The following is a 23,249-nucleotide window of genomic DNA, read 5'->3' as shown; positions in this document are numbered from 1 at the left end:
GAACATATCACACCGCGAATCCGCGATCTTCTGAAACATCTTTCTTGCCAAAGAGAGATGATGGCAACCACTTTGGCAATTTATCTAGCTGATAGAGTAACAGACTTGTAATTAAGCAAATCAATCCACTTTTTATGCAAAGAGAGCCTTTTTAATCTCAAAAGAGCCGCAGGTCTGGTTTACCACTAGAAGTCTAGAACTATCTTTTTAGCACAAACAATCCACAAGAGAGCAAAAAGATAGCAGTCTGGCTTAGCTTACCTTGCATGAAATAAACTACTGGAAACTAATTAATGTTTGAAGCACCAGAAAAACAAAACCACCATATCCACCATATATACTTATAATGGCAGGATTGAGGGCTTTATTCGTTGCTTCTCAACTTCCGGACAAAACCCACTGATCACACGGTTATGATGGACAGATTACATTTAGGTCTTATGCCAACAAAGAAGGTATATGACTTCAGTAACTAACATAGGAGGGAAACGAGGATATTTAAGTCAGACAAGGATCTTAAACATCATTAGGCTAGAGTGCATAAATAGCTACATATTATAAGTCTTTAGCTTGGGTTTACCAAAAGCAGCATCACCAGAGGATTTCTAGCTATGGCATAACTCACACGACATACCGATATGTCACATATCTACCTGCAGTCTCACTGGGTCGGATGATCTTGACCACTTGTCCACGCTTCAGGCCATAGTATCTGGCAACTGGATCAGTAACTTGAATTCGAGGTAGCTGAAACACAACCAATCAGAACAAACAATCACATTAGCTTACATAAATCTATGATTCGAAAATTGAAAATATGCTTCAACATCAAATTTAAAATTAAAATCATAATGATCAACTACTGCAGGAACCTGTTGTACAATTTGCTCCAAGGCCAAAACAAAACAAAACAAAAAAAAAAACCTAAGAGGGCTATCCATCTATCTGGGATCAGAGTTTTGTATTGGAAATGGGCTCCTGTGTTTTGCATGCCCACATGCGCAGGTCACAGAAAGTATATCTACTAAATAGGTCAGCATGAGGATCAGGTTTAGAGCACAGCATATCTCACTGTGGCCAGCACAAACTAATGGCATGCCATGAACTTGTTCGGCACACATAGGCCATGTCCAGACGATTTTTTTTAAGAAAAAAGATGAGAAATATGAAGCAGTGGTTTAAGACCATATCAATCATGCTAATAGGACAAGATGTTCATAACAATAAGTGCTGAAAATACATATTGTACAATCATGGGATGCAAGATTTATTGCAAAACTAAAGAATCATGTCAGAGCTGAAAAAGGTTCATCAATTTGCAAAGAACGTCTTGGTAATACATGACTGTAGCGTCAAGTAAATGCAGACTTGGACTCGGATTTGTCTGGGAAACATGTGCAGAACTTGGCTTGCTAACTACTAATTTGACAAGTGCATGCAGAGTTGGGCTTGATCTATCAGGGAACTTGCATATACATATACACAATTCAACAGCAGCTATTTAGCTGCTTTTGAATGAAACACAATACAATAAAATGAATACGTTGTTCTTGAAAGCAGAGGTCATGTAATTGTTTCATGAAGAATTGTCTACTCAAATTATTTAATTTGGACAGAACAGTAGCAGGTTAGTGTGCAACTGCATAATCTCAGCCAATGACCAGATAATAATGTGGCTGCCACGATATTTTGTAGTGTAAGTTATGTTTAACAGTTCATATAGAAGACTTTATATTGAAACAACCAAAGCATATACAAGTTTGCCTTGCCTCCTTCCTTAGCATATATAGGGTCCACTAGTGTGTGTGGGTGTGTGTAATCTCCGGAGAAAAGTCATATTCCACTGCTAATCTCATAAAAATCAGGACTAACCCCTTTTTGGAGATGAGGTAACCTTTCCTTTCTGACTAAATGAAAGTAAGCGTACAGCATGCCTTAATATGTCACATACACAGTACAGAATGTGCACAGATATAAAACTTTTTGGTTCTTCTCCACACTCAATAACTCTTGCACCTTATGATGAAAATACGATGTATCAAGTGCACTTCCTTTTATTTATTTTTTGGGGTGTGTTTTTTTTTGGAATGAGTGGGTGTGATAAGGACACGGGCTAAATGTCTTAATGCCTTCACTAGAAATTTGGTACCAAATTATAGAGAATTCAAGTTGACAGCCGATCATAGAATTTGCTGAATCCTTCGATGGGAACAACTTAACGTAGGGTCATGCTCCATCACCAACACCATAAGTGATGGGAAAAGGCTTGGATAATGATAATGATGATGAAGAAGATGATGAAAAATGGTGATGCTTTCCTTAGAGAAGAGCTCACATACACAACAAAGGATTATCACCCACTTAGTCAGGTACCTAATGGGAATCAAAGTTTAAGTTAGACTAGAATAGGTTTATTTTCAAAAAGCAAAAAGTTACATCAAATAACAAGTTAGTCCATTCACTTATGACTATAAAAAACTTAATTTTTGCTTTTGGAAAAAGCTCCCCCCCTCCAGCAACCAAAAAAAAAAAAAACAAGCATGTCAATTATATTGAAGAAATAAAGAACTTGGGACTTGTTAAAAATATCCATATAACCACCAACTGGCCCCCATCCACCAGATCATCAAAAAGTTTAATCTAACAAATCAAAAGCATGTACATGTGGCAATTTGAAGAGAAAAAACTTCTTATAAGAAAATGACGAGCGCATGATGCACGCAAACACTAAAGAACACATGCAAGCAAACACCCCACTAGTTCATATCATAGTTTTCCACCAACCCTTAAACTACTCAATAAAGCATGCTTATTTGTGCACTTGCACATGAATGTATGCAAGCAAACAGCCCAATATTCATATCATAGACTTCCACCATCCAACACAGCATCCACTTCATCATGCTTTGTCAAAGACAGGTTTATTTATTTTCCTCCCAAGCACCCACTAAATCTTGCAAGATGTAGGGGCTTGACCTTAACCAACCCAGTTCATGTCTTTAACCAAGCAGATAGTCTATTGATGTTTAAAAAAAAAGAGAGAGCTTCATTAGTAGCGAAGGAAGATGCTCTCATCTAAGGATAAAACAATATTTCTAAGAAGGAAATTTTAGCAATGACACCATTGAAAGATAAAAAAGACATAATAGTATTTATTGGATGAGAAGGAAGAGAATTAATTTTGTCACAAAAAAGAATTTTAAAGTGATAAATGAGCAATGAGGAGTGTCATGATGGTGGATTCGATCAGGGTTGGCAATCCTGGTGGCAGTTACATGGGAGAAGGTGGTCCCTAGCAATAAAGGAAAACCATGGAAAATGGTGGCGATAAAATGAAAAAGAAGATAAAGTATTATTGGATTATTTTTTAAAAAATTTTATGGGTGTCTCTACATAGGTCTCCAAGGTAATTGACACATTATGTCACTTATTTCCTTTCAGAGACCTCTTACTTTGATGTGCTTGTCGCAACGAGAGACCACGAAAATTATAGACTCAAAAGAAACTAAATAGACCACAAATACAAACTTAATTGTCTAAAGAGGCAAGTAGATGAAATGTAATCGGTTTTTTAGACTACTGTTGATATCTACATTTTCCCCTCCAACCAACAGCCTGGCTCTTATTTGATATACTTCTGGCTTAAATCTCGAAAACAGAAATTCAACAGCTTCTAAACAACCAAGGCATGATACTAATCTAATGCAACTAGAACAAAGGTAGCATGCTTACAAAGGATGAAGGCATCACAATCTACAACAAGACATAACATTGTCTACATAAGAAAATCAAGAGCTCAGCTACCTGAGTTTCTTTTAGAGTATAACGCTCCAATAATGTTTTCTTTTCCTCACTTGTCAGCACCTGATGTTCGGGAACAAGTACATGATCCTTAATGTTGACCAAAAGCTCAGCGTCCTGCATTTCATTTTGTACACATCACAATAAAATCAAATAAAAATTTTGCTGTATAAAGAAAAACAAACAAAGGTTAGAAACCACAACATGGGAACTCCTTTGTCCTTTTAACAATGGTTGATAACAAAAAATGGGAATAAATTCACCTGAAAAACCTCCAACAAATACTTCTGAGCTACTTCTGTCAGCGATTGTTTTGCAAATGGAGTCAGAGCTTGCTGAACAACTAATATTCCTCTAACGACATTCTCTGCTTTCATCCGCTCAACATATTGCTTTATTTGTTTAACGCCTACTTTTGCATCATTTGGAAAGAAAACATAAATCTGGTTCCACAAAAAAAGAACCAAAGGAAGGTGAGAAAAGAAAAGAAACAATTTCAAATGAGCCACACTGAAAGTTTGACAAATAGCATCGCCACATGTTTTTCCCATGACGACCTAAATTTAGGCATGGATAAGCAGTCTAATATATATGCACCCCAATGTCCAGTCGTTTTAGATGTCTATTCTAAGAAATTCTAATATCACTCATTAACACTTAGAAGTATCAAGGTTATGTACTACATAGATATCCGAAAATATTAAGTTCCTCCCCAAAACGGTCAATGTATAAAGATTTCTATTGGAACATAAGAGCCATTATTTAACCATAGCTAATGATTGAAAATCACACTTCAAATATTGGTCAACAAGAAATATCCAAACACAAAGGATCAGTGTTCTAGATTAAAGAATATTAAATGGGGGTATACAGTAAGACTTGAAGTTTGTCCACATATCTAGAAATCTCAAACAATAACAGTTGCTTGTTGCTAGCAATTACATACGCTCAAGTTGATAAATTTTGTCTACAAAATGAGATGTTGCAGTTGTTTTACTTAGAATCTGCATTGCAAAAAGCCAAAAGCTAGTAAGCCAAAAATGAAGTTAAATAGGCATTTCTAGGACCATCTCCCTAATTTAATTCTCCTATTATTCCTGTTTAGGAAAAAAAGCAGTCAAATAAATCACTGAAAGAAATATAACATATTAAACAAACAAAAAGTAATATCTTAGACAAGCAATGGCAATGGTGTGGTCATATGCAACAAAGACCAAATGAAATCATTTGAAGGTGAGGGGCTCGGATTTACGTAGAAAGAATGGAAAAGAGTAGCAACAATCATCCAGGGATAGAACTAAGTTGTAGGTTGAAGGAAAAACTCCCACTGACAGAAAATGCAGACTAGACAGTAACGGATGGTGTGGCCCAACTTCAGATTGATAAAAATAAGTTTGTTGGTTATAGTGACATTTTTTTGCATAGTTACTAAAAGCATGTGACAGTGTTGGGAAACATAATTAGTTGACCAAGTTTGAGGGGAAGCTCTAATTTAAGAGTTGAGTACTTGATATGTTGCATCACAGACGACCTAAAACAAGCGAAACTTAATAAGTGACTTTTGGGGAAAGCAATAATTAACAGAAATACTTCTCACATTCAAGAAAATTGGAGAAAATACATATGATTATATGAATCAAATGGAAACTTCACCATAAATAAGAAAGTAAAATAAAAAGAAAACAACTTAAGAATTTTATCGAACCTTATATGCAAAAACATTCAACTCATCAAATAATCATTTAAAACTATGAATAAATTGTATTGAAAATACCATCAAAGAGAATAGAACATCAAAACTTATTTACTTCAAAAAACAATATGTAAGTCATAAAATCATCATATTTGGAAAATGATGATGAAGATGAATTGAATAAGAAAATATGGAACCAGGTTAGACTTGATCATAACAATTGCATCTTTGGGGATAAAAAAGGGCATATGCGTATTTCTCATCATTGGGAGCCTATGGTGCAGCATAGCATACTTCAAATGTTGACAACAAGCAAGCATGCCCATAGCCACCATTTCAGCAATTCCAGGGCCATCTAGGGCTCGTTTGGTTCGCGGGAAGCATTTTCCTTCCTAGGAATATGATTCCTGGGAAACAAATTCCTAGGAAGAGGATGCCTAGGAAAGTACTTTTGGTTCGTTTGGTTGATCATGGGAAAGTGACAAATTTCCAAGGTGCTTATGTTTGGTTGGCCATCCACTTTCCTAGGAAAGTTATATATAATTCCTATTATGCCCTTAATAAAAATTAGGTTTTTAATGCCTCTTTAATGCTTCTTTAATGCTGAAAGGACTTTTTGGGAAAAAGTAAAAATGGAGTGATTCCCGCCTCATGGGAAAGTAACTTTCCCATGTTTCTCATGGGAAAGACTTTCCCATGAAATGTGGGAATCACGTTCCCATGGGAATATAACTTTCCCTTCTCTCTCCTTTGAAAACTCCAACCAAACAAGAGGCATCTCATTACTTTCCCGTTGACCACACTTTCTCCCCTTCTTTTCCCGTGAACCAAACGAGCCCCTAGAAAACATCCAGTGTCTTCTTATTGAACAATATGTAGGTTCTACCACATAATGACACCAAGAAGGGAGGCCACTCAATTTAGGATTTAAAACACTTTATGGGCCCTGTTATAATTTACCACTTAAAAGGAACTAAATGGTCATGAATGGTTACCTCCAAGCACAATGTAGCGCACAATTAAAAAAAATAAATCATAAAAGCTCTAAAGCTTGAACATCACAGCATAGGCAGCAGACTTAAGATTGAGAGAGAGAGAGAGCCCTGTGAACAGGAAAAACCATAGATTGGATGCCTATGAAGAGGAACAGAACTGTGGCAGGTTCCAGCAAACATCACAAAGAGAAAATTAAACATCAATGAGTATGATAGGTGCACAAGGAAATGTAATAGCCTAGAATCACAAAATAGTTATCTGGCAATCTCATGTTTTGATAGTGTCTTGAAAAGGGCTCAAAAAACCCGATTTTAAAGCACCATGTGATTACAGTACTATGGCAGAAAGTAGTTATAATTCAATCTCAAAATTTGATAAAGAATTCTTCAAGCAAGAATCTAAAACGTATCAAAAGTGGAATCTTTCTGAAAGGAAAGGGATGGACCTGATCAGCAGGATCATTCTTCTTGGCCTTATTGATAACCAGGTCATCCCGCTTCACACCTTCACCAAACTTCTCCAGGAACTGGTTCTTGTTCATGTTAATCTCAAGGTCAAGAACAAGATAACCACGGTCCCTCAGCATCTGCATCACTGTCCTTCGTATCCGAAATAGCCTGCCAATATCATCTTCAGACATCTCCTCCTCCTCACCGTCCTAAATTTAGTCCCTTCATATTTCAAATCAGAATAGGAATACCAAATAAATGAAAGGGAAAATCATATATGATTATTAAAAGGGTCGAGAAAAAATACACCTGAACTGATGGAAACCCAGTTCCCACAAATGGTATTTTCAGCAGAGAAATAAAGAAAAAATTAGAAGAGTGAAAGAACAACCGTCCAACCACTTCGAGGGATCTCCAAAGCCAATAGCGAAATTTTATTAATCCAGCGCTTGGATCCGTAGCTCATAAGGCCTATATGATTATAGCCAAAAACGAGAAAAATAACTAGTTCTACAAGTACTAAGAAACTAGGAAAACGAAAAATATGGACGACGGGTACTTAAGAGTCTGTGGCGGCGTGAGTCTCGTATTTAGAATAGAACTGTATCATAAACCCTTATAAATTTAATCCAAAAACTTACAACGTGCAGATAATGATTCCAATAGGTAAGAAGAAAAATCCAAGCTTGGAAGGAAAAACATATATGGCGATTGAAATTGTGAAGAGAATAAACTAAAAACCATCAGACCAAAACATATATCGCAATGAGAATGGCGGGGTTATTAAAGGGAAACCAACTTAAAACTCTACAAAATCTATCGCAACAACCCTAACCCTGGACTGCTAACAACCTTCAAAGAAAGAATGGCTTAAAAAATCCAAACTTGGAAGCGAAAACATAGAGAGCAACTAAACTGGTGAAGAGATTCAAGGAAAAGCCACCAAAATCCCTATAAAACCCTAACCCTATACGTCAAGCACGCTTCTAAGAAAGCATCCGGAAAACAGACAGCCAGACCAAAAAACGAAGTGAAAACATATATGGAAACTGAAATGCGAACAGATTAAACAAATAAACCACCTAAATCTGTCGAAATCCAATCTAAAACCCTAACCCTGGACTTCAAACACGCTTCAGAGAAAGACTATCAAAAACAGAGCCAACAAAAATCCAAACTTGGAAGAGAAAACTAGAACAAGCAATTAAAATAGCGAAAAATTAAAAAAAATCCACCTAAATCTCCACAAATTCCATCCAACACCGCAATCTCTGGACTGCGTGCAGGAATCTAACAAAAGAGTGCAATACCTTGCGTCCTTGTTAAGCCGAAGTAACAGGCCGGGCTACAGCGGCCGCCAGGCGAGGGAGGAGAGGGCGAGGCTTCGTAAACTGAGAGCGAAGGCGTGAAGTGAAGCGAGGAAAACGGTGGAGAACTGCGAGCAGCACAGCTTCTGGAAAACAGAGAGGCGGCCGCGAGAAAGAGAGAATAGAGAGGTTTAGGGGGGCTCAACTGTTTAAGCCAGAGTGCAGATCTGGATCGGGGGGTGGGGTCTGGAATCGGTGGATCGCGCGGACTAGAATCCACCGATTGCGCCCCATTAGAATGCTGCCACGTCATTCAATTGACGTTCGCATAACGGGCTCGTTTTAGAAGAGTAGAGCTCTGCTAGCGGTCAGGCCAGACCGGAATATGCTTGACCCGACCCGACCCGACCCGACCCGACGGTCTTGATTCGGACTTAATCCAGTAATTGATTGGCGGGTTGGATCCATGGAAAATATTTTATATCTAGCAAGTTGTTTAGCTTGGGTCAGAATCCAGGACCCAACCTAAAATACTCTGTCCAGATCTGGCTGGGATCCGAAATTCCGAATCAAGTCTAAACATACATTTATTTACTAGCAAGATTTAATAAAAAAATATTTATTTTTACTTTTAAATAAATGAATGCTTATTTAGAACTGTAATCTACTTCAAGGACAAGAGGTTAATAAGGTGGCCTTTTCTAATATAGTGAGATTAGTTTGAACACTTTTCACTTAAAAAAAATAATAATGAATCACTTAAAAAAAAATTCAAGTCAATTCGAGTCGGATTTGATTCGGTAACTAATAGAAAGATCCACATAAGCCTATATAGTGTGCAGATTAGGTTGGATCAAAGTTTATGAAATCCAGGTCCGACCCGAAATGTGGAACGAGTCTTCGAGAATGCATTGGGTCAAGTCTAAATTGGTCTGATCAAGTTATATCATGTCACAATTCAAACCAACCCATTTACAGTCTTAAGGAGAATGAGGGGAAAGTGGTTTTTGTTATTTATTAGTTTATTTTTTCTCTTTCTATTTAGGTGATGTGGTAGCTTTCTAATTGTTGGATCCGGTGAACTGTAAATATTCAATAAATATTTTACTCGCCATCTTTTATGAATTGTTTTAAAAATTATTAATTTTTGAAATGATATGAAATTACAAATATATAAAATAATTTTATATATTTTATTCATGCATGAAATAGTATGAATACCGGATGAGTAATTTTGAAACCACGGTTTCACCATTTCATTTCTAAATACTGGTGTTGGAACTTGGAAACCATTCATATTTCTTTATATAGAAAATAAAATCAAGTAAAACAATAAGAATCACAATAGTTTAAAACTAACAAAAAGAAAATGTTTTATCTCAGTGGGCGCAAACTTATAAGTAGACCATTTCTTCTTAATATATACTAGAGTTCAGTACGCGTGATGCACATAATTATATATAATTAAAAAAAGCTACACCAGTTATTTTCTTTGGGACATGTCAAGCAGAGATAAATAGTATTGTATTTACAAGCATAAAAGGCATACCTATAAGCTCTTACGTAGCACCAAAACTCAGATATTACTGCTAGAAACTAGCATCCCGCTTTTTTTTTTTTTTTGGTACAACGGTACCTCACACACACCGGACGTAGATATAACCAACAAAATCAAAAAAAAGCAAATAACACAAAGACTGGGACACAGACGTATGGTCACCCCAGATGAATCCTTCTGAGTGGTGGGCCACAAATGAGGCCACCCACTCGGCCACGTTGTTTGCCTCTCTATAGACATGTGTGGCCCACGAAAGGTCATCTTCGTCTAAAATGCTGCGAACATCACGTAGCAGCAAATTCGAACTCGCGTTGAGACCCTGACCCCGGATCCACTCTATCACCGTGGCCGGGTCTCCCTTAAGTACAATGCGGTCCGCATCCAGCACCTGCCTCGCATAGATGACTCCTTCCCATGTAGCTCTGAGCTCAACACAAACCATAGACGTGTCAAAGATCCGATGAGTCTGATGAGTCTAAGAGTTGACTTTGAGAGTCTAATTTATTTTGATAGTCCAAATACAAGGAGAAAGGATCCAATTTATTTAAGTGTAATATGTCAAACATGCAATCTTATTAAAAAAAAAAAGAAGAGAGCTTGGACGGATAAGTATTGTATTCTTAAGATGCATAGCATAAAACCTTGATTTTGAAATCATCATTTTATATAATATAGATTTGTTTGTTTTTTTAAATTTATTTAACAATATAAATAAATCATGTCTCTACTGACTTTCTCTAACTTATATATACTCATATGATACATATATACATACACACATATAATCGAGGTTCGGCCCCTAATCACCACCATCCAAAAACCTGTGAAAGCAATGTCAATCATATGCATAGTGAAACAAGTATGACAACCAACATTAGGACCATGCAACAACCATCCTACTTACATAATATTTCATAGATGATGTTTGCATATGTTTGTGTGTGATTTATAATGTGGTGTATATGATACTGAAGCTGAAAATAGGGAGGTTCTTAAATTCTTCCAAGAAGTAAGAAGGAGAGAAGAGTGAGAAGAGTGCAAAAGTTCTTTTTTTCCACCTTATGATACTTATAGATCAAGTCATACGATTTGTCCTCATAAGCGCCTGTAGACACAACAACCTTGCCACTTATTTAAAATGTTATTTTTGAAGTCAGTTGTTTAGCATTTTTGCTTTTGATTAACAAGGATTATAAATCTATTTTCCTTTGTTTTATTGAACTTCTAGTCAAAATTTTTGAATGTTAATTTTTGAAAAGTCAAAGTATCAATTACCAACTGTCATTACTGATCTGAACTTACAGTATCATGCCTAAGGACATTATTTTGATGTGCTCCCAGTATTGGTTGGCTCTTGTAATTTACTATTTAACACTTTCATGCCATAGATAAAAATACTTAAAAAATAAAACAAGAGTTATGTATTCTTAAGTATAAATTGGATATCTAAGTTTTTCTCCTTGTCAATTATGGTACCTGCTCCAATTGTTAATTTATGCCGTTCGTCACGTATTTACATCTTTTTTTTTCTTTTTTGCAGGAACTTTTTTTATTGTCTTTTGTTACTTGTTAATGTAACTGTTATTTGAGTTAGATCTCTCTTATGGTTATGGTTGCGGTTGACATCTCTAAATATTTGGCTATTTTTGATATTTTATTTTGAAATGATCTAGACATTCAAAGTTTTTAATTTTTTTATGATTATTTTTGAACCGGGTTGAGTCTAGTTGGACTCGCGTTGGGTTTCAATTTGCTGCGTAGGCTCCAATGTACCCTAATTAGTTTTTTTGCTTTTTTGTCGGAATTATTGGATCATTAGTAGTCAAAAAAATCTAATTTTATTTTACTAACCCTTACTAGGTTTGATGAGCCCAATAGGTTTTCCATGGTTAGGATACCATTATTCTATCAGGTTAAGAGATCTTAATGCCATTAATGCATTGGAACCATTTTTAATCTCTTGAATTTCTCTATGTAAGAGAAATTAGGTATTTTAAAATCTATGTAGTGAGGTAGGTAGCCCTAGGGAGACATAGTCGACTTATCTTTTTCTCTTACTCGATTATCCTAAGCAACCGAAAAATATATCATTGCAAGTGTTCTAACTATCTGCTGGCATTAGATCAACATTGGTGATTGGTGGCGTACAAAGATCAGTGATTGCTAGTGGTAGTGATAATTGATGATAGATCATGGTCGACGGTGATGAGGACGATTGGCTACGCACCAACAGATAGTAGTAAACGACAATGCAACGACACCAATGGGTGGCTAGCAATGATCGGTGGCAAGTGGAGGTGGCAGCTAGTAGTGGTGGCTTGCTGGTGGATGGTGAGGGTGATGATAGGTAAATATCAATTTTCAAAGAGTCAAAACTATATTTTCTGGTTATGATAATTTTTGGTAACCGGTTGCATATTTCAAAAAACTAAAAATAAAAATCTTTGTTTTTTAAAATTTAAAATAAAAAATTAATTTGTTTTTTTAACAAAAAATATAGAATTCAATGCAAAAATATATTTGATTACTCTATTTCTATTTTAAAAATTATTTTTATTATTTATAGAAAATTAGAAGTAAAAGATATTTACTTTTATTTTTAAAAATAGATTTTCACCCCTCTTATACCCTCCACCTGACCTCCTCATAATCTCTACCTAAGCTCCTCACATTTGCTTCAAGGACAAGGACGAGCACATTGGCCCTCCTACCTAGTTGGTGGTTGGATCTAGTTTGCACTGAAATTCTCCATCGGACCAACCATCTCTCTCTCACCTTCTCCCCAACTTTGCCTCCCTCTATGCCTCGACAAGCTCTTCACTGACGACAATGACGATTGACGCAGAATGGAGGTGGGTGCTGCTGAATTTTTGTGAAAGATGGCTGAAATTGGTTGAACCCAAAGATAATTTGAGTTAAGATGTGGTAATAAAAGATTCAAGGCCTACGTTTGAGGTCTAAAATCTAGAAAATTTATGATGAATGACGGATTAAAATAATAACAATAAAAGGGCTGCGAGTTGAAGGTAATGGAAATAACTATGGGCTGAATATAAGAGTCTCACCTATACCCAAAATCCAAGGAATTTTTCTGGCGTCTCACAAAGGAAAAAGAAGAGCCTTTGGAGTCTTACTAAAGGCAAAGAAGAAGAAGCCTCTCGCCTCTAGATTACAAGCAATTTACAAGCAAAAATATTATGCCTTTATTCTTCAACGTCCATCCTTTAAATAGATGGGGCGTTGGAACAAAATAAAAAAATAGTCTTATGACAAAACTCAGATTAAGACTTATGACTAAACTCGTAACTAAGGTAAGATTTGACCAAGTTAAGGGACCAAGTAGGATTTGACCAAGTCAAGGGATCAAATAAGACTCCTAATCAAAGTAGGAGTAGACCAAGTCCTCTTTTTTACTACATGATGTAGACCCCTTGATGCCACTTGGCAATCAATTATATAGACTCAATTAAAATACTCAATTCAGTAAACTACAACTCAATTAAGGACTCGATTGACAAAACGAACCAAAAATCAAATCCAACTTCATGCACACGCCCTAAGAATTGGGTGCCTTGCTCTTGCATCAATTCTTTCTTGCTGAAGAAAAACTCGACTCCGTCGAGTTACGAGCCTGATAGAACTCATAAAGATCCGAGTTCAATCATTGAACCTCTTCGATCTTCAACCACGAGCAATCGGAAAGGGGCATGTTCTTCCACTTAACTAGAAATTTTTGATAACCTCCTCGGCATGTCGACACAATCTGATCGTCGAAGATATCTTTGATCTCTTCTTTTGGGGTTGATCTTCGAGGAAGAAAATGTATTGGAGGCGTGTCTTCAACTTCAGCATAATGTCCTTCATAAAGCTGTAAATCTTCAACATTGACAATAGGGCTGATTTGAACATCATCAGGTAATTCCAGCACATAAGCATTATGACCCAATCACTTCAATATCTTGAATGGTTCCGTTCGTCGAGGATGAAGCTTCGGATATTGATGCAGAACGGAGATGGGATGGTTGCTCTAATACCAATTGACGTAGAACGGAGATGGGCTGGTTGTTCTGATACCAATTGACACAGTTAGAGGTGAGATCGTTGCTCTGATACCAATTGACGCAGTCGGGGATGGGGTTCATGTGGTGGACTCGAACGGAAGGGCTGAGCTTTGTTCTCTCTTTTATTTTTCTCAAGTGGCGGTTAAGGTTTTGATTAATGGAAGGATGAAGGAAGAAGGTAATGATGATGATGAAGAGATTGGGTTCTATGGATGGTAGCCAAGTTAAGAAAATAGCAAATAATTGGACTAGGGTTAGAGTTAGGGCATAGTGATGATGGATGCAAGGAAAATATAAGGAAGATAACAAGGTCTTGATTGAAAGAGTCTCATCTTCACTCAAAAACTCCGAGTTGGTATGAAGAAGGAGAAGGAGTCTCACCTTTCCAGCTTCTACCGATGAAGAACCTCGGCATCTCACCAGGGGTTTCCAAGGCATCTCACCTAGGAAGAAAGAAGAGCCTTTGGAGTCTCACCAAGGGAAAGAAGAAGCCTCTCGCCTCCAGATCACAAAGCAATTGCAAACCAAAATAGTTCTCTAATTTTATTCTTCAACGTCTCCTTTATATAAAGTAAGAGGTTGAAAAAATATGGACTCTTACAACCAGAATTTTAGGACTCCAACTAAATATAAACTCTTTTAAATCAAGTCAATCATTTGACGAAATCAACTGACAAAATCAACTGACGAAGTCAACTGACAAAATCAGCTAATGAAATCAACTGACGAAATCAACTTACGAAATCCACTAAACCAATTAAGACTACCAAATAACAAGGACTCTTTAAAGACGCATGGACTAAGAGTCCAAATAAGCTAAGACTCTTTCAAACAACATACGGACTTAATAAACAAAACTCCAAATAATTTAGGGCTCCTCGTGACACATGGAAGAGAGCACAAATCAACTAGGACTCTTCCCCAAACGCCACATGGAGCAAATAGACAATTCCTAATCGCTTAAGGACTCCTCAATGCCATGGACTCAATGTAATTTCATGGCATTGGGAGCCAAACTCCAATTGACTCAACATAACCAAACTAAAGGACTCAATCTCCATATGACTCAACACACCCAAACAAACAAAAAGGACTCCATGTAATTGCGTGTTAAAATACTCGAACCCAACGTAACTAGGTGCTGAAAATCTTAAACCATTGTAATTCGGGCACATCCAAGTAACAATCCAAACACGATGCACATCTAGGATCACTCGGGCTCCTGCTCCTGCATCAATTCTCCCCGGCTGAAAAGAACTCGACTCCGTCGAGTTGGGGCTGAAGAGCTCGTGCAAATCCAAATTCTGGCACGAGATCTCCTCTGTTTTCAGCTACGAATAATCTGAAAGGGGTCAGTTCTTCCACTTCACCAAAAATTTCTGATATTCTTCTTGGTGTGCCATATCCTGTTGATCGTCTTGATCTAAATTTATGAATTCTAGGAAGGGATCTTGAAAATCAATAAAGGAATACCTTTTCAGACTAACATAAAACACCTCCGATCAAAGAACCTGAAGATCTTGTTGAAGGTGTTGCTTGTGCTCCTCTCGGCTTTTGACTAATAATCAGATTATTCATCTCGAAATCTGATGGCGCCTCTTCTAAAATTTTAAAATCTTCTTCCTTGGCAATCAATGCAAATATGGTCCCGAATTCATGGTTGATCTTTGCTGAATTTTCTGAACTACCTTTCTTGGGCAATTCTTCTGGAGTTACATCAGAAAAAATAACTAAAATAGTCTCAAATTCAGATAGTATCACCTCTAAAATTTGTTTTTCCACATTGACTTTCTCCTTGTCCTCAACCTCAGTGGGCTTAGGAGAGACTTCAGGGGAAGGGAAAAGGATCTCAGCGGCAGGGATATTATCAAACGATGCTTCTGAATTTTCAAGACTAGCGCCAGGATCTTCTTCAAAATTCCACTGATCTTTAGTAGGACAAATGTCAGCGAGGTGCCCTCGGCCACTACACTTGGAGCAATCGAGTTTGCCTCTTCTTTGCGCCATGTGACTTTTTATTTTTTTCACTAAATTGTGTTGTTTCTCGCTCCGGGTATGTACCCCTATTTACAAAAAAATTAGATCTTATGGATGGAGAAATACCTCGAGGAGAAAGGGTCAGTTGTGTTCGCTCAACTATCATAAGTGGAATGATATGCTTCCTTCTTATAAAGTTGAGCTTCTTAAAGTTGTACAGATAAAGAATTGAATTTAATATTGTTAATTTGATACCTATTGTATGTTAATTTGCTTACTATTACAATTTTAATTTTTCGATTTAATATTGTTATAACATTCTTTACTTTGGTGTAGAAAAGGTTTGTGCCCCCTCTAGAGAGCCATGATTGGGTGCTAAAGTCTCTCAACCGCAAATGAAAAGAATATAAGTCGAAGTTGAAAGCCGACTGGAAGCACGAGGGTATGATAGAGGAGGAGGTTGCTCGTGTTTGTCCTCCTGATGTATACCATTATCAGTGGAGGGAGCTTGTTCACTATTGGTTTTTTGAGAGAGGACAGGTTGTATATACTCTCTCAATACCTTATATAATGTTTAATACATTTAATATATTACAATGTTTACTTTTTCGTGGTAGACATATTCTGACATTGGTCGAGCTGCACGAGCATCTCAGACAGTTCCTCATACTTCAGGCTCGAAGAGTTATGCGAGGTTTAGAGCTGAATTCGTAAATATCTTTGAAACTCTTTGAAATTCTTGTATCATATAGCAGGTATCATGATATATAGTACTTTTAATATACTTTTTATTGTAGATGGAAGACCATGGGAGGAAACTTGGTGAGGTGGAGTTCTATAAGATGACTCACATCCACTGAGATGGCAGCTTTGTCCGGAAGGAGTCGAGAGATATAGTTGTATATATTCATTAATAATTGTGCAATAATTTTTTATGTATTTCAATTTTTCAAAAATTAATTTGATTGTTTTTGAGAGATATAGGACAGAGCTACATCCCTTATTTCAGAGCGTATCAGAGAGTTATCTTCAATCGGCAACACCAGATGTATCGAAGCTCAGGTGTTTACTGAATTGATGGGCTCAGAGCGTTATGGTCGAGTGAGAGGTTATGGCATTGGAGTTACCCCCACTCAGTTGTCTGCAGTGGGTAGATATACTCAATATGCTAGACGGAGTAGTAGCACTGCAGAGGTTAATGATCTAAAGGCAGAGATACAAGAGTTGAAGCAGAGATACAATCTTTGAGAGCTCAGATTGATTAGATTACATCTTTGTTGCATCAATTTATCCCTCCTCAGGTAAATTACTACATCTACTTGAACATTTTACATAATTATCATATTTTTTTTAATAAGCTTAATAATTTTCGTATTTTAACTTTTTAAGTTTTTTTTACAGGTTCCTGATACTTCATCTGCGCGTAGAGATGGTAATGCCATCGACCCCTGAAGCTTTTATTTTGGAGTTTTATATGTATTATTTTATATTTTTTGAAGTATATTGTAAACATAAATTGACAGTATGAATATAATTTGACAATATGAATGTTTAGATAAATATGTTTGATTGTGACATGTGTATACGTTTGATTTTGTAAATAGAGTTTTAAAAAAAAATTATTTTTCTTTTAAAAAATATCCTAACAACGCTTTAAAGCGTCGTTAAAATCATGAAGAAGTATCAATTAGCAACGCTTTAAAGTGTCGGTAAGTTTGATTTAAAGCGCCGGTAAGTTTGACTTAACGACATTTTAAAGCGTCGCTAAATCAAATATTTACCGACGCTTCAAAGCATCGCTAAATTGCGATTAGCGATGCTTTCATGCATCGTTATGTTGTGCTTCATTGGCAACGCTTTTAACATGCGTCGGTAAAGCGTCACTAGTCAAAAGCATTGGAAAATATTTTTTCCACTGTTGCATAGACGACGCTTTCGAAAGCATCGAGAACATTTTTACCGAAGCGTAAAATTATCGCTAATGGCCAAAAAAAGCGTCGCTAATACCCAATTTTCTTGTAGTGCTTTGTTGCTGCGTTCTGAAGGTCATCGTCCAACTTGTGGTTTGACACGACTACGACGTCGTAGTTCTGCCTCCACAATATCCATCTTCCATGCTAGGGCAGCCATTTGATTTGGAACTTCATCCAACAGATCATCTTGTTGTCGTTCGATGTTGTAGGGATAGTATTGATCGTAATGGTAGGGATTATTATAGTAGGAATCATAATAGTAGGGACAGCTTCTTCTTGTACTCATGTGGATCGATTTGTTCTGATACCAATTGATGTAGAACGGAGGTGGGTGCTGCTGAATTTTTGTGGAAGATGGCTGAAATTGGTTGAACCCAAAGGTAATTTGAGTTAAGACGTGGTAATAAAGGATTCACGGCCTACGTTTGAGGTCTAAAACCTAAGGAGATTTTTGATGAATGACGGATTGAAACAATAACAATAAAAGTGCTGTGAGTTGAAGGTAATGGAAATAACTATGAGCTAAATATAAGAGTCTCACCTATATCCAAAACCTAAGAAGTTTTTCTGGCGTCTCACCAAGGAAGTAGAAGAGCCTTTGGAGTCTCACCAAAGGGGAAGAAGAAGAAGCCTCTCGTCTCTAGATCACAAGCAATTTGTAAGTCAAAATATTCTGTCTTTATTCTTCAACGTCCATCCTTTAAATAAATGGGGCGTTGGAATAAAATAGGAAATTAATCTTATGATAAAACTCAGATTAAGACTCATGACTAAACTCATAACTAAGGTAGGATTTGACCAAGTCAAGGGATCAAATGAGACTCCTAGTCAAAGTAGGAGTGGACCAAGTCCTCTTTTTCACTACATGACGTGGACCCCTTGATGCCACTTGGCAATAATTACATAGATTCAATTAAAAGACTCAATTCAGCAAACTACAACTTAATTAAGAACTCGATTAACAAAACAAACCAAAAATCAAACCCAATTTCATGCGCATGCCCTAAAGATTGGGCGCCTTGCTCCTGTATCAACGATGATGACATTGTTTATTACCCTTGTAGCTATTTAAATGATCATGGGCAGGCTCCACCATGACGACTGTCTCCAATGTATCCCAGACTCACTCCGCCCTCGAGGTTCTTAGTGACTACCTTGATTATGAGCCAATCGACACTGTTTAAGCTTTTTGCCGGCTTCTCTCGTCTTCAATATGACCGGACAGCTCTATTGTCGTTAAAAAAACACACATTTTCTGCCACCAGAAATCTGATAAAAAATATTCTTGTTTTCAATTTTTTTAATAAAAAAAAGCAGCAATATGATTATCAAATATCCATTCAATTTTAAATTTTATTAAAAAATCCAAAACCCGTAACCGGTAATCGGTAACCATGCCAAGGTAAAATCCCTAGGCCCAACCTAGGCAAAGCGCCCTCGGTCAGCCCGTCTTCCATAAAAATATTCATTCTTTCCCCCTCCTTTCCGAGATCCATCAACCAACCGGACCCTGAGAAATCGAAGCTTTTCTTGCCGGCGAGAGCCCGCAGCCCACCCCTCCAATCCTCCGATCTCCTTCGCAAGCGATTTCAGATCTCGTGTTCTAAAACCCTGCCCGATGCTTCTATCCGCTGCCTCCAATTGAATCAGTTCGCCCATTTCGTACGTAATCTCTGGATCGAATCCCATTTCTTAATCTATTATTTGTGTTTTGGATCTCCTAATTTTGTGATGGGCTTGGAGTAGATGCAAAGAAGCCATGGTATCGCAAAAGGCTTCGTCTGCTGCTTCTCTCCCTCTTCTTTTTGACATCGAGGACTTCAAGGTGATTCTTTTCTCTTCTTCCGGTGTTTATAACCTTGCTGGGATCTTTCGTTTGGCTGGATTTAGGGGTTTTTGTTCTTGTTTACTTTGATTTTGTAGGGTAATTTCTCTTTTGATGCGTTGTTTGGGAACTTGGTGAACGAGCTGCTTACGGAGTTCAAAGACGATGATTCGGATTCAGTAGATGGAGTTGGTGGGCAGGATGTTCTGCCGAATGGAAATCTGCGGGGCCTTCAGGGGTCGTCCCCTCCGATGTTTCCGGCGGTGGATGAACTCCTCGCTGTGTTCAAGGATTCCTGCAAGGAGTTGGTTGATCTCCGACGCCAGGTGGGACTCCGGAATCTGTTACATTAATAGTCAGTGATTATTCTTTCTTTTTTGGTAGAGATTATTCATTCTTGTTTATACTTGAGTGTTCTAAAGATCTTTTTTTTTTTCTTTTGGAATGAAGATTGACGCAAGGCTCCAGAATCTAAAGAAAGAGGTTGCCATCCAAGATGCTAAGCACCGCAAAACCCTGACTGAGGTTCGTAAAGAATTGTGGTCCTTATAATGATTCAATGGTTTTCCAGACCGAGATCCTTCGTGGGAAGGTTGGTCATTTATGGTGTATTTATACTGTTAACTACCATGAAGGCCTCATGCAACAATGGATCTTTGTTAGTTCTTTTAGTGTGGACTTGTGTTACCTGGACACCCATGTTCAGCTCCTTGAATCTGTGTTGGATATCTATCTGAGTCGGATACCTGTCAAACACTTAGATACTTAACATTTTTTGTTAATTACAGATTTTAAAAAAATTGTAGAGGATTGGACTCCTCCAACAATAAGTTGGACCTATTGTAGATTTGTCGTGATGTTAAAGAGTGAGCCTTTGATTGTTTTACAGATTAGTCAAGAATGTAGGTATTAAAACTTTGTAGAATGCCATTTACTAAACTCCTTAAGCAAATTGGGAAGTTTGGATTAAAAAAAATGCATACTGGAATACCTAAATAAATGATAGTTTTCAGTGTTTTCTTTGATATAGTTTTTTGAATACATATACATAAGATTATTTTTTCCTACATATTGCCATATAGCCCGTATCTCTTGATTTTCCTCTTATACAATCACACTAGGACATATGTGCGAACCTCCAAATCCAACTGACGTGTCCATGTCCATGCAACATTAATGGGAACTCGATAGCTCATTGGCACCATATGGGATCGTGTACATTATGTTGCTTAAAGCTATTACATGACGAGAGTGTAATTCACTTTTCTAGTGGCATTTTGGGTAAATGCCTTTCAAGCATCAGATTAAGAATGGATCACAACCTACTTATAAGGGATGATATCAATGCATTGACTTGTTGAGTTGGAAGGAAATTCATGTTGAATTGGAAAGGAGAAGCATGCTTATGGGTGCAAGCATTCTGCCTTTTAATGTTAGAGAAGTTTAAGGATTTGTTATATGATGTAATAAAGACAAGAAGTATGGAAAGTGATAAAAGTGACAGACTATCTCTCCTTGAGCAATTGATGAAAATATTTAAAGAAAGGGAATTGGAGAAAGTATATTATAAAGTATCATATGACATTAAGAATAACGACATAAAGTATTTGGGATCATGGAAGAAATGTATCAGAGAGTGATGATGTCAGTTTCCAATTACTGTGGCCTATATTAAAGATTAATTTCTTCTCTCTTTATATGGACCATGGATATATTGCTTGCTAATGCTGAAGAAGGATTGTGGCATGTGCTATTTGCAATTTATGTATGTCACTTGCCAAGAAGAGACCTTGATTTACTGAATGGTGGTCAACCTACATATGCATGTAGGTAGGGATAATGCATGGAGCTTCATCGAGCTGTCCAATCACACTTGTTTTGAAATTAATTTCAAGCTTGAAGCACAAGATCGAGCTTGATTTATTTACCATTATTTCAAGCTCAATTCGAGCTTAATGTCAAACTGATCTGAATACAAGCCTAATCGATCAGTCTGCAATCAATTTCAAGCTTGAATCAACTCCATTCAAGCTTGATTTCAAGCTTGGTTCAAGCCTAAATTAACAATTTATTGATTCAAGGAATAAAAAGAAATACCTATTAAAGCATTAAGCAGATGGCCACTATGCATATAATATATATATTTTATACTATAAATATATTTGAGCCTTATCAAGCCAAGGTTGACCGAGCATGGTTGATTTTTTGCTCAGCTTAAAATTAATTTCGAGCTTGTTTTGATGATTCAATCTTGGTTTTTTTAGCTTCAAATCGAGCTCGATTCGAGCTTTTTCAAATGAACTGGAGCTGCTTAGTTCGTCTGACACTCCTACATGCAGACAATAATCACCTAAATGCCCTATGTGTTGCACCATCAAACTGTTGTATGGGTCTAGACCACCTTTTGGTGTTGGATCCACAAGCTTAAAATTTGGTATTGAATGCACATGTAGCTAGACCATCTCTCTCTCTCCCTCCCTCTATCTTTGTGTGTGTGTAGAAAGATGATTTCTAAATCCATATTTATCTGCATGTTCATAAGGTAAAACTCCTCTCTTTTTGTTTCTACCTTCACTTCACAAGGTAAAACTCCCCTCTTTTTTTTTCTACCTTCTCTTCTTCTTCTTCTTCTTTTCTTAAAAAAGATGAATGGCAAATTAGAACTTTATATGGAGAATTCATAAATGCTAAAAGAGGGATATGGAGGACAGTATGGGAGGATATAGGCCCTAATGCCAATTGGTACTAGAAAAGAGTTTACCTTAACCGTAATAGCCTAATTTCATTTACTTCAGGTTGTTCTTGCAGATCAAAGTATAATATATTGAAATTTGATAGATTAATTAACTGCTCAACTTGACATCTTTCGATTGAATTATGACAGTCAATGAATGAGTGCTGCTAGTGTTAATTCAGGACAACTTTAGTCAAAAATGAGTCCTCTTATGGAACTTATTTCATATTGTAAATCAAGAATCTGACCATATCACTTGTTTAGTCTAAGCTAATGGAATTGCAGAGCAAATCTCGGTACTTTCCCTGTTCATTGAAAAAACAAGTACAAAAAGGAAAGGCAACTCTTGGTATAGGAAACTGCATACGTCTTAGAAGCCAAAATTCTAAATAAATAAGACTGGGGTGAGAATTTTTTTTTTAATCATCATCAATCGTATAAGAGAAATTTTTACTAGTATGACACATCCTATAGTCCGGTAAGATTAGAGTTAGATTAAATTGGCATCCTAATTTATTTACATGCTTTGTATCAATGCTACATTTGCTATTTTTCTGGACTTTTTCTTTGTGTTTCGGCTATCATCTGGAAGCTTGATCTTGCAGCTTGAGATTATTAGAAGCAAGATCTTGTGAAGTTCGCTCCAACTTTATACTGTTACCTCTAGCACAGACAAGAAAAACTCAAATTTTAATTTCTCTGGGAGCTACTTAGGTTGCTTCAATATGTTGTCTTAATGTCAATCGTATTGCTTGGTTGTTCTCCTTTCCTATAGGATGGAATTCAGTTTGTTTACAACTGCATCCTTGAGGTCATGAGGGGGATCTCACCTCATTCATGAAATAGGAGAAAGCTACCTCGCACACTGCTGCAGA

General features: G+C 36.9%; 2 protein-coding genes across 6 annotated transcripts in view; one reads left to right on the top strand and one right to left on the bottom strand.

The window, feature by feature from the left end:
* Window positions 1-257: 257 nt before the first annotated feature.
* On the bottom strand, window positions 258-8,438 carry LOC103715863 (DNA-directed RNA polymerases II and IV subunit 5A-like). 5 transcript variants are annotated; one of them, XM_026808001.2, is made up of 6 exons: window positions 8,250-8,438; window positions 7,331-7,410; window positions 6,936-7,161; window positions 4,065-4,244; window positions 3,805-3,918; window positions 258-747 (listed from the first exon to the last, which is right to left on the bottom strand). In XM_026808001.2, the coding sequence occupies exons 3-6, from the start codon at window positions 7,128-7,130 to the stop codon at window positions 622-624; spliced, it is 615 nt and encodes a 204-aa protein (XP_026663802.1). In that variant the 5' UTR covers window positions 7,131-7,161; window positions 7,331-7,410; window positions 8,250-8,438; the 3' UTR covers window positions 258-621. The 5 variants fall into 5 exon arrangements, with proteins under 5 accessions (XP_026663802.1, XP_026663803.1, XP_008801856.1 ...); XM_026808002.2 differs by having other exon boundaries at window positions 7,339-7,410; XM_008803634.4 differs by lacking the exon at window positions 7,331-7,410.
* A 10,806-nt stretch (window positions 8,439-19,244) lies between these two features.
* The window catches only part of LOC103719865 (exocyst complex component 5), a 28,374-nt gene continuing 24,369 nt past the window's right edge, over window positions 19,245-23,249 (top strand). The window contains exons 1-4 of the mRNA XM_008809304.4: window positions 19,245-19,477; window positions 19,562-19,640; window positions 19,739-19,966; window positions 20,091-20,165. Of these exons, the coding sequence (XP_008807526.1) occupies window positions 19,575-19,640; window positions 19,739-19,966; window positions 20,091-20,165 (369 nt within the window). The 5' untranslated portion in view covers window positions 19,245-19,477; window positions 19,562-19,574. The remainder of the gene's footprint in view (window positions 19,478-19,561; window positions 19,641-19,738; window positions 19,967-20,090; window positions 20,166-23,249) is intronic.

Source organism: Phoenix dactylifera, chromosome 14 (genome assembly GCF_009389715.1).
Source record: "Phoenix dactylifera cultivar Barhee BC4 chromosome 14, palm_55x_up_171113_PBpolish2nd_filt_p, whole genome shotgun sequence".
NCBI lineage: Eukaryota > Viridiplantae > Streptophyta > Magnoliopsida > Arecales > Arecaceae > Phoenix > Phoenix dactylifera.
The sequence above is the reverse complement of the archived record's forward strand: the minus strand, read 5'-3'. Positions and strand labels throughout refer to the sequence as shown.

Excerpts from the sequence above, each read along its gene's own strand:
- LOC103715863 (XM_026808001.2), bottom strand. The coding sequence starts at position 7,130 with ATGTCTGAAGATGATATTGGCAGGCTATTTCGGATACGAAGGACAGTG. Across the intron at positions 3,919-4,064 it reads ATTTGTTGGAGGTTTTTCAG|GACGCTGAGCTTTTGGTCAA; the intron begins GTGAATTTATTC and ends AATGAAATGCAG. Across the intron at positions 748-3,804 it reads ATACTCTAAAAGAAACTCAG|CTACCTCGAATTCAAGTTAC; the intron begins GTAGCTGAGCTC and ends GTTGTGTTTCAG.